Below are 12,605 nucleotides of genomic sequence, written 5' to 3' on the forward strand. Positions count from 1 at the left end.
AATCTTTTTTATGAGAAGTATGTATGCGTGAATGCTCGATAGATGGCACTCGTGTATTCGCATTTTGTCTCACATTTCACTATTGTACGCATTTATTTAAATATACTAAAATATGCGTTTGATTTACTATGCAATATAATTATTCCTCCAATCATTGAAAACATTTTTCTTGTATATCAGAATTGCTCATAACTATAACCCCGCGAAATTCGAAACGTGAAGTAGATGGCATTCGTGTCATTCTTCCTAAAATTCATTGACGTACATCAAAGTCAAATGTATGTACATTGTGTCTATATAGATATATATGTACATTCATGTATAGATATAATCAATCGTTAATACACGGTTCATCGAATTTAGAGAAAAGGGCATGTTGTCATGATCTGTTTCTGAAACATTTTAAATAAACAATTTTCAATTGAAAAATTTGCATATATCCTAAAGATTAAGGAAAACAAATGGGAAATGCGAGGTGTAATCCAAATGCTACAAAATTATTGTTTTGTAGCGAAGCATTTTGTATTTGTCGTTCCACACGATTGGCTAATGTACAAGCATTATAATCCAAACATTTTTTTTCTATTCGGCTTATCGTCATAGGTTTTTAATTTGTTTCTTCTTTTAAATTCTTTATTTTATAACTAATTTATATTTATATGTATACAGATATATCATTTTTCTCTGAATATTATTTTAACTATTAAAAGTATGATACAGCCAGACTTAAAATAACAATAATTTTAAATATTGGCTGCAAGCGGGTTAGTCGTGTAGTTTGACAATCGGCTTGGCGATCACACACTAAGAACGAAACAACCGATATGCTTCTTATATAGAGGGATATATAATAAGTTTTATTAACTGTTATATGTACATACGGACATACATACATACATACATATGCACAACTTACGCGGATAAATCGCTCGCGTATGCCTGTGTATGAATGTGTGCGTGCGATAATTTTCTTTATATATATATAAGAAATACATATATATTTACTTAGTATTTTACATGTTTATATATATATATATATATAATTTATATATATATATATATATTATTATTATTATTATTATTATTATTATTATTATTATTATTATTATTATTATTATTATTATATCATAGTTTGGAAAGAATCCGTAGTAGTGACGAATGTTGTGTTTATAGTTTAATATCTTATTTTCTGCAAATTGTTTGGAACTTATAATCTCTTAAGACCGCTTCTTTGAATATGCTTCCTTTCTTGGGTTCGATTCCAGTTTATAAATCCGTAATCGTTGCCTCGACATAATGGGCTTGTATCGGCTCAGTCAATGACACGCCTTCTCAATATTTTAGAATGTTCATTAGGCGTGCGGGCATCGTGAATTTGGAAGCTTCAAAGTTTCACTCGCTTGCCCACCGAATCTGTTTTTTATATGTTTAAACTTATCACGAGTCACCCAATGTATTTTCCGAGTTAAGCCCATTTTAGCATTTCCACGACTACAACACAGATTCTAGTGGCACATTCAGGAACGTTTCTTCAAATCACACGAATTGAAGTGGTTATTAATGTCACCCCTTATTTATCCGCGTAAAGATTTGAAACGTGGCAGTCAGACGAACGCAAAGATGTAAAAGCAACATTTCTTTTTGATTCCTTTTTCTTGATATATATATATATTTTTTTTTTCTTCATTATTTTTATTTTTTAGTAGAGGTTTCAATAGAGCCAAATGAGGGCACCATCTCGCTTAAAATATATGCAGCAACGCTTTCACAATTTGAATTCTTTCTTTTATTCATTTGCAAATATCACATCATCGCGTGAAGCATATGACATACGTTTCATAGTCTGCATAAGTACTTTCCGCGATGTATATGTAATAAAATATATTAAGAAATTACATTCCTATAATATGATAGAATTTTGTGAAAGCTTAAATATAATAAAGTTAATAAAAATAGGAAACCCACATGATATTTCAATGTCTCTATGATGCATTGCTAATACTGAATTACATGAATCCAAATTGTTAATTTTTTGTGAGAACGGTACGAACAGTCGTTAGTAAATTTACTACTGGAAAATTGCTATTCTAATTATACAATAAAATAATATATGTAAGTGTTTTACAAATAATCACGATGTTTCTTACTGGTGACATTTTTAAAGATTAAAAAATGCTTGCTCATCGAATAGACTTCAGCAATGAGATTCGAAGAACTCGTTTTAAAAAAATCACGCAATATGGACGACGATTGCTTCGTAAAATTTTACAACGACCGATCAAATTAGCGAGATAATAGGAAGGACATAGCTGAGGAAGAAAAAAATAGGAAAGGCAGGTAGCAGCACGGTCATGACACAAAAGTACAAAACGTACGATATATATGTCATATTCGCAAGCGTCAACTTTTGTTCACTTCATTGGAAGAAGTAAAGACTATACCACACCCAATAACAATCCCAATATCACGTTCAGCATATTTATGAACATTACTCTTCGCGTCCGTGATATCTACTGCTAGTTATCTTCACGTTAAAAGATCCAAACTTTTCTTTACTATAAATGGGCGGTCAGATTGTAAACTGATATATTACAGACTAAAATATGTTTGGACATCTCGACCAATCGCCTTTGTTCTTACACTCCCAATATTGTTCACTATACATGTAGCAAAGACTATCTGTGTATGGATCCTGCTGTTTCTTAAACCATAACGGTTCCCAAGTTTCATAAGGTAAACCTATAAAACAAATACTCTGGATTAAATAATATTAATTCATTAAATTTTTGAAAACAATTGTATGATGTCTTTATACCTTGTGCAGTAGCTTTTTCTGCTTCATGTTCACGATAACGCCGCGCAGCCCTCTGTTTCTCTTCGAGTCGAAGTTTTTCTGCATTAGCTTCATCCCATTGTCCATCTTCCATTAATCTCTGGTCAGGTCTTAATCGGGAATCTGTAGGAGCTGTGCCATCTTCTGGCTCGTTAAGCTGACAGGCCAGTTCCGTGAATGAGTAATATCTTTCGCAATCCTCACTGTCATAATAAAATTACAAAAATGGATGTTTAATATAAAAAATATTATCTATTAATACAATAGATACAAACGATTACATTTTTTAATACTTACGGAGGCATACGTCGTTTCCAAGCTAATATGTATGGCCCTGTTTTATAAACAGGATTGTCTGGAGCTCCCGATGTACTAATGACAGGAGCAATTTCAATCTTTGAATCCCACGTACCTTGAACCACCCATTTCACCTCTTTATTTGAATTCATAACAACGCCTTTAACTTTACGTTGATTATCTCTTGAAAAATATGAATATGGTATATATTTTAGATGGCACTTGATACCGTCTTTATGATTCACAATATCCATATCACCACTTTGATCAACCCATAATTTTCCAACTATTATATTGTGTACAGTGGTTGTTACTTTACGCCATGTATAATGTTGTCGTTCTGCATTAAATTCTAAATGAGCAGTACCCAAAGGGATTACCTGCAGAATATGTAGATGTAGAAAAAGGAATCCTTTAACTTTGCAAAATAAAACAGATATGTAATAAACCTATTTACCTGAAGATACTTTCCGCGAAATTTAGAAGCCATGGTGAACTCTTGCCAGCAACGCCATTTCCTACCTTCACAATGTTGAGCTAACATCGGAGGATGATGCGAAACTTGTTCAGAAATCGCTCGCCAACCGAGATCATCTGTGCGATCGCATTCATACGTTTCACCTAATAATGGATTAAAAGGTTTGCCTGTTCTACTGGCAGTTGTAGAATAACTAGAGATAGTAAATGCAGCTACATAGGCCATTTGTTCGTAGCTGTCGGTACATTCTGCTGCTCTGTAAACACGAACATTATTTTCAACTGTTAATAATTATTAGATCTTTAGAACACTTAACTGAATAATTTACTGCTTAGAAAAAAAAAGTTAAATAAATACATGATGTACCTATCAAGAATCTCTGCATATTCATAATCTTCTGTAAGCCTCTGAAGCATACTAAGCGGTTCTGAGAAATTAACAGGCATAGGAATTTTTGATAAATCTTTACCGATACAATTTTTCATAATACTCCATAGGTTTAAAGGATAATTAGGTTTATCAGGTACTCTAGTTCTTCTTTTTCTATTAGGTGTAGTTGCTAACCCGGTGCCACTGCCGCCGCCATTGTTGGTTTGCCAAGCCGTCTATATATTAAAAAAAATTTTATATATTTTAAACATTTTAATCATATATTATTTTGAATAGTTACATTATCCAGCTCGTCTGTATTTGTAATAGGAGAAGAAGGTTGTACTACTGTAGAATCGGTCACAATAAGAAATGACTCTGCTCCAGCAGAATCAGAAACTGGCAAAGGTGTTGGATCACCTTCAGAGCTAGAGCCATCATCACTTCCTTGAGAATCAGTACGATCCCTTGGGTGAGATATTGAATTAGTTGAGGCTACTCCTGGAATAGTCAGTGTAAATGTATCCGACTCTTGAGCATCATAAAACTCTGCATTATCTTCTTCGTCTTCTGATGGAGAAGTGGTTATCGCAGAATCTTTAAGAAAAAGTATTTACCATTTAAGCATATGTTATAAATATATATTTATATATATAATTAGTATATATATAATATATATATACATAAAATCGTAATTAGTAAAGCTATATAATTTACTTAAATAAACTAAATTCTATTTTTAAAATGTTCATTAAGATATGTATTATATATTGTTTGTATCTATATATATATATATATATATATATATATATATATATATAGATACATACAATGAAATGTATTAATTCATCATTAATTAATCAATATTTTTCATAAAGCACAATGAAACTTCAAACAAAGAACTTTAGAAAGATGTATAAAATAATATTATGATTTAAACGGACAGAATACGATTACAAAGATTACCGAAATCAATATTACTTTTATATCTTTTCATGGGCACAACCTATTCTGATTTAAGTAATTTAATTTACTTTCGAATGAAGTAAATTTTAATACAATGCACACTTTGACTAATGCTTTCCAAACACAAAAGCGAGCACTTGTAATGTACTGATCGGTATGAATACTTGCATATCATTAAATTATTACTAACCTATTTAAAATTATATATTATACAAAGATAACGCGACAAGGTTATGACAAGTCACGAGATTGGTTCACAAAACCAAGAATTTGGATCTTTGAAATTTTCATCGACGCTGCGTTTCTATGAATCGTTATCTATATAAATATACGTTCACACTTTGCCTTTCAATTATTGCTTTGACATCATCTATGATTTCATCTATCATGTATTCTGAACATTAAACTACCGATTTAATACTTCTTTACTTCAAATTTTACGATAGATTCAACGAAAATTCTATTAACGGAAATGATAAAAATATCAATTTACAAGGCCATCTGTGCCTAATTAAACACAAAATTTAAGAGAAATGAAAGCATATTTAAACGCTTTGTAATACATTCACACACTTACACAGATAAACCACATGATCACTTTAGATAGCAATCAATCACATACAGATGTAAATCTTTGCGTGCAAAGTCCTGCGCTATGCGAGAAAATCGTCAGCGCAAAGCAAACATAGTGAACTGCCATCTATACTCCAATACAAAAGACCGCGAATATTCGAAATCTCAGAAAAAATAAAAATCGTGAATGATAAGAAACAAAAAATTAACCTTCACCAAAGGAAAGATTTAAAAAATAAAAAAAAATAAAAAAATGATGCATGTACATTTTACAAAAATGTATATAATATCAAATTTTCTAATTTGAATTAGTAACTCTTTTAAAGGGCATAAAAAAGCACACATTAGACATAATGTAAGTACACATACACTCCATCTTATTTCGAATTACCTTTCAATTAATGTAAAGGGTAGGAATTTTAGAAAACAAGCACACGCGATTTTATAATATAAACTTAATAAAAACTTACTGATAATTTACTTTGAAATAAAAATAAAAATTCCTAGTGAGGCTAGACTTTTGTTTACAATAACATTGCATAATTATTACATTATGAAATATTAACATCACGATAATTTTTTTGATATATCAAAATCTTTATAACTTGTTCCCGCACGTTTTTTCTTTGACAATTAATGTGATTAAAATTCAGGCCAGTATTGACTATTGATTATATCGTTAAAAAATTGTAGCATTTCTTTCTGAATTAATAAAAATGATTAAGTTATGCAAAAATAAAAAGTAAGCATGAAGTCAGATTTAAATACATTGCAATGTAGGCACGATCGAAAATGATAAAGTTCAATGTGGTTATAAATAAAAGCAAAAACACTACTAATTACATTAAAAAAAATAAAATATATGAAATTACGGGAAGGTCTGTGTCCTCCCGCTGGTGTCGCCGAGGGAAGCGCATGTTGTGCAGCTTCTTCCAGGTTTGAATGCTGTCTAGCTAACTGTTCAACCATTCTCTCTATGCGCGCCTTTTGATCGCGTTCATGTTGTAACATTTTCTTCCATTTTGGTTCCTGTTGCTGAGCTAATTGTAAATATTCATTGCTTGCCTGAAATCATAATTCACCCTACTTTCTAAAAATACAGGGCTATGATATGTAACATAAAGTAGTTTATATACACATCACATACAGAAGATAATTTCAATTATATCTTAAATTACGTATATATAATCAATAAACAATATTGGTATGGAAATATAATATTATTATGTATTTGCAATAATGCAAAGTTTCCATTTAAGCTATAAAGGAATACCATTAACTATTTCATCTTTTATTTAATTGCATACCTACGTAATATTATATCCTGTTGATGTTCGTTGAGTTAGTATTTCTTTAAAACTCTTAATAATTAATAAAGTCAACTTTATTTCAAAATTATAGAAAAAAAAACGGATAGATTGATTAAAAGTTAATTGAATTAATTAAACTGAACTTACGTTAATCATAGCATTAACAGCAATACGGAAGATAGTAGCTTTCTCATTCACAGCTTTAATTTTGGTTATTAGATCAGGATATAATGGTTCTAATGTTTCCAATTCATTCAAAGTTCGTTGAAGGACAGATCCTCTTTTGGCGATTAAATCATTACAAGTCTGTAGATCTTCCAAACGTTGATTCAAATCTTTGACAGCAGTCCCCTGTTCTGTCTTTTGATTGTCGTTATCTTGATACTCTTCTTCTTCCTCGTCTACAAATAAATATTTATTAAAAATGGATGTAGAGGTTTTCTTATTTCGTCTATCAAAAACAAAAAAAGTTATATAAAAAGGCTTGAAAATTAGGGAAAATTAGGGAAAATTAGGAATGGTTTCAATCGCAACAAAATTCTATAGAAATGAATATCTTACTAAGATGATGTATTCCTCATGAAATGAGATTGAACATAGGATGAATTTTACAGTGGAATCATACAGACCAGATTCTACTGCTTGGATAGCCTTGGCCTTCGCCAACTCGAGGGCCGTGACCCATTGTTGACGCTCTACTTCCGTCGCTGCTTTTATGTGAAAAGTTTGTGTACCGCCATTGCTTACAACAAAAGTGCAAGCATCTACGGTGTGTATTAAGGCCCCATGCATGGATATCGTGCCCCGGCATGTATGAGACATCTCCGCCGGATTTCTAAACAAAGAATAAAAATGCGACAGTCCCTTGAACAGATTCTTTAATTGTTAGAAAACCGAATGACACAGAAAAAGACAGACGTGAGTTTGCAATTCGTTTTGCGGTATATTCAAGGTTTATCCAAGCTAAAACTCAACCTCGTCCCATTAAAACTAATGTCGATTTGTCTGCATTAATCTGTGACACTATGGCGCAGTGGATATAGGAGACGCGTATATATGAATTAGCATATAATTGATACTTTTAAAAAAGCAAACCCACAACCAAATTCTTCCTAACAATACCATTTCTATTTGTCTACGCTTACGAAAAAGAAAAATCCCATATTTTATATTAAAAATAATATAAGCAACGCCGAGACGAAGGTCATGTATTACGGGAGGGTAAATAAATCCGTTCAATCATCGTTTCATGCACTTTAAATCAATCGAGTTAATTCATCACGTAAGACTTATACGACTTTATATGGAAAAGGAACAGATCATGCTGACGTGTAAAAAATATAAATTGCTGCATATCGTCCACAATAGTTAATGGAAGCGGATCTGGTAATTAAAGATAAAAATTTTTTTTAAATTTTCTTATCTTGCCGATATCGCTTGGAATAACATGATGAATATTATTTCAAAAATATCGTATATCATAATATTATAGTGTAGATTTTTTACAATACTCATTTGTACAATATAAATTATACTATTGTTTTATTTTGTTACTTAGTTTTTTGAAAAAGTATAATACACTTTTTCTTATTTAATTTAATTCAAAATAATGCCCAGGTATATACGAACTTGAATTATTTTGTAAGAGTATTATAAAAATAATATAAAAATATAAGTATAACGATAAATAGGGAAGGCACTGACCAGTAGGCTGTCCAATAACTTTATGTAGATCGTTAGATCTCAAAAATAAATCTTCTAAATTTAAAACAATTCTACTAATAACTCCTCCCCCCCTGAATTCGACGCAATTATTACTAAATTTATAAGATACAGCAAATAAGATTAAAATTTAATTTATTATAATAATCAACAGAAGCATTTTTTAAATTGCGCACACAATTATGCACGTACGTACATACACGCATACGCCACCAAGGAAACGCATAAATGTGTAGGTCTTCGGGTGACGAACGCTTAAAAATTTTTATACAAAATATATGTGCGTATACATATATGTAGTTTATGTGAATAAATATGTAAATTACGTATGTAGATATTGAAATGTGTTTAGGTATATGGGTATTATGATATTTTTACTGGTGTAATATTACATGTATAACAATTTATCAGTTATAAAACATCAATTACAAGTCAAGAAAAAAAGGAAGCAGGTGAAATTATTAGGAATGCTGGCGACCGCATTAACATGTAGCAGAATGGAATGCGAGGAATTTTTTAGAATGAAATGAAACTAACATTTCTTTTGTCTCCTTAATTACAATTCGTTTGAATGAAAGTCAGGATATTTCGACGTTTCGATAATTTACTTACTCGGAGGCTCTGCCAGCTCTCCGCTTGCGTCGCGTTGATATCTTTGGCCCCCCTGTTGGTTCAGCCCTAAACAATCCATAAAACAAATAGACCCCGTTCACATTGTGTAAAATTGTCAGAAGCGAAATTTACGTTTCGTAATTTCCTTCTACCGTAATTGGTATTTCGTGATTGTAATTTTTTAATTAAGAAACGAAGGATCCTAAGCGACACAAGTTTAACTTTTGAAAACGCGATAATAGAAATTCTAGTGATCATTGCGTGAACATGATCTGTGTGAAATAGGCTTCCCAATTTTGTGTTTAAAAACGAAGTGAAGACAGAGTATTGCATTATTATTTGAAAAGATATTGCAAACTCAAATCACATAACTGTGCCAAGCGGGAAAATATTGAAAGTCCTAAAAATGCAGTGCAAAGTTCATTGTAAAACACGAGATCGCCAACTTCATAGACGACATAAACATCAATAGACGATAGCTGTTGTGTGTTATTATCATTCTTATTTTACATATGCATATCAAGAATGCATTCGGCGATATTTTTCAGTTCAGATATTAAATAAAACAAGTTTATTTTCTATATTAAATATTCTTATAAACAAATTTATATTAACAATCTCGCGTGGAAACTGTAAAAAAGCATTGAATAATTTAATATGCCATCTTATAAAATCAACTAAAAAAAGAGGCAAATATACAATAAAATTCATCTGATGCGCGTATCCAAATATAAGCAGGCGAGACAATTCTCATTATCTAAGCACGAGGATGTTTAGATTGGTCAGCACATATAACTTTCTCCTGGGCATGTTATATATCACATATCATATTTACATCTTTCTCCTTTATCAGGACTTGTTAATATTTCTGTTCAGATTTTATACAAATTTAAGAATTTAATAATTTTACATTATTTTATTTATACTACATATTGTAGAATTTTAGTATGTATTCCCATATGTGCATGCTTTAGATATTATTTATGAACAAGAAAATTGGGATATAAATGCTGCGATTTTGGTTTTAAATTTACTTGGATAAACCATCATGTCAAATGTACAGTTATATCTGCGTAGGTTTCTTACAGTCATGCATTGTTTTATATAATGCCAATTTTAAAACAATTACTTTTATCATTTATGCTATTCATATTTCAACAAAAAAAAAAAAAAAAAAAAAAAAAAAAGAAAAAAAAAAAAAAGAAAATTGCAGGCATGTTTATCTATCATAATATATAAAATGCAGAGCTGTTCCAATACATATTTCTTAACATAAAATATCTAGCATTTACATTATAATACTACTTAATAAAAGATCAGTATTTTATCAAATATTACAAATATTATATAACATAATAAAAAAAGAAAAACAAGAAAAGAACAAATTACCTGATATTTAAGTTCTAGTGTTATTAAGTATGCATAAAAAAATTGTAATGTAATAAATTAAATAAGCAAATTGTGTAAAACCAATGCTTAAAAATCAAATGGATCTACTGCAAAATTATCAAAAAAAAATAATAATTACATTAATTTATCTGCCACAAAGGAAAGTTTTCATAAATCAATCAATGTGTCAAGATCACACCGACATTTTGTATATACAACTGTGTTTTCAGATCCTTCATTACTATGTTTCTTATTATAGTTACATTTTTAATAAGTTCTTTTTATATGTCTGTTCATGATAATTTGTAAACTTCATGGATATTTTAATGATCCATAATGTAACATACATAGAATATATGTAATACTATTTTATTTGAAGCAACACTTACAATGTCATCAAAACTTTCCTTATGTTCATTGGAACAATGGACTAGTATCCAATGATACTATATAATGAGTTATATGCAAAGTAGGTTTATTTCTAAATCATCAATATGATCAATAGGGTCATAACCTAACACTGTAGAAGGAAAAGCTCTGCTTTTTGTCAAAGTTACTTTCTATCCTACAGAAAAAACTTCATCAGACAACAATCAGCATGAGTAGTTGTACAAATTCCTCGTTATTTAATCATACGAGCTAGGAAAAACAGATTAGTAAAGGAAACAGTGATTTCACTACGGACTACCTGTAATATGACAGAAGGCCGTTTGACAGGACAAACCATCTTCTCTGATAACCTTTCAAGTAATTGGTCCACTTAAAAAGCCATCCTTTCATTTCCTGTGTTCCATGTTGAGCCTTTGAATCACCCATTTTCTAATATGTTGCGTGCTTACACGCGTTTCTCCTGAAATTACAATGCGCTCCAATATCTGCATACACATCACCCGTCTTGTACAGCCACCATTTTGATATCCTTCGTGCCCACAGAAATTCTGCGGTCTGAGATTGAAATTTCGTATTTATATACAATTCTTAATTTGATATTACCAACAATAAGTAAACAATTTCAACGTGCCTTGAGATCACAATTTTTTTAAAACACAGTATGGATTCCTTTTTGTACGGCGTGATAAAGCCGCCACGTTCTTGTGTGACGGCGCCTAACCTTTATTACTATCTATCTGACGTAACATATCTTTCTTACTAAGAATGTGTGAGGGTATAGAAACGCATACGCGAGTAATTATATGAGACTCTCGGATTTTTAGTTAACTACGTCAGGTAATAGCAGTTAATATTTATTACGTGTATTTTTTGCTTCTTCTCAGGAGTCCTCTTCTGAGGTGTATTAGGCACGATATCTATTGATATACTAATGCATACATTATTCTTACTGATCATTGTATCCTCTTAGTTGAAGAATTAAGTAGATTATTACAATGTAATAATAGCCAATAACGAGACATATTGTCCGATCAATTCATAGAAACAACTATAGAAAATGTACACGTAACAAGTTATTATTCATATAAAAATCGATATAACTCATATAAAAAACGATAATTAAATTTGAATTATGGACGCTTTTACGCATGTCTATACAATTTTTCAATGCAAATTATATAAAATTTTTGTTTATTTACCAATTCCAAAATTAATTCAACACTTTCAATATATTTTTCAATTTTTTTTTTTTTTTTATATTATGTGATAATTATAAATTTTTAATGTAAAAATAAATTTTATAAGAATTTCTTTTCAGAGTTTATTAACTATCTTATTATTTATTTATGGAACATTATTAAAATAATGTATGATAATTATTAATTAGCTAAGATATTATATTGATCTTAAATCGATAAAATGAAAAACAGTTCTTATGTAATATAGTATATTGATTAGACTAGCGAAGAATTACGTAGATGTTCAACACAGATACTATTCATGACTATATAAAATATATCAGTTTTCATATTTATCGCGTATCGACCTTTAATCGTTCTCAAAACTAATCAATTTTATACATTTATTCGATTAGATAGATTATATGATAAATATAATTATTTATATAGTTATTATTTATATGCTAAACTATTGAATTTGCTTTAAA

At 30.2% G+C, this 12,605-nt stretch overlaps 1 protein-coding gene across 2 annotated transcripts; it reads right to left on the bottom strand.

The window, feature by feature from the left end:
- Nucleotides 1–497: 497 nt before the first annotated feature.
- On the bottom strand, nt 498–11,494 carry LOC124948825 (oxysterol-binding protein 1). Of its 2 annotated transcripts, XM_047493039.1 has the most exons (11): nt 11,238–11,494; nt 9,161–9,226; nt 7,456–7,661; nt 6,974–7,227; nt 6,389–6,581; nt 4,279–4,574; nt 3,975–4,213; nt 3,588–3,864; nt 3,131–3,510; nt 2,816–3,036; nt 498–2,739 (listed from the first exon to the last, which is right to left on the bottom strand). In XM_047493039.1, the coding sequence occupies exons 1-11, from the start codon at nt 11,363–11,365 to the stop codon at nt 2,597–2,599; spliced, it is 2,403 nt and encodes an 800-aa protein (XP_047348995.1). In that variant the 5' UTR covers nt 11,366–11,494; the 3' UTR covers nt 498–2,596. The 2 variants fall into 2 exon arrangements, with proteins under 2 accessions (XP_047348995.1, XP_047348996.1); XM_047493040.1 differs by lacking the exon at nt 9,161–9,226.
- Between the last annotated feature and the right edge of the window lie 1,111 nt (nt 11,495–12,605).

Source organism: Vespa velutina, chromosome 4 (assembly GCF_912470025.1).
Source record: "Vespa velutina chromosome 4, iVesVel2.1, whole genome shotgun sequence".
Taxonomy (NCBI): Eukaryota; Metazoa; Arthropoda; class Insecta; order Hymenoptera; family Vespidae; genus Vespa; species Vespa velutina.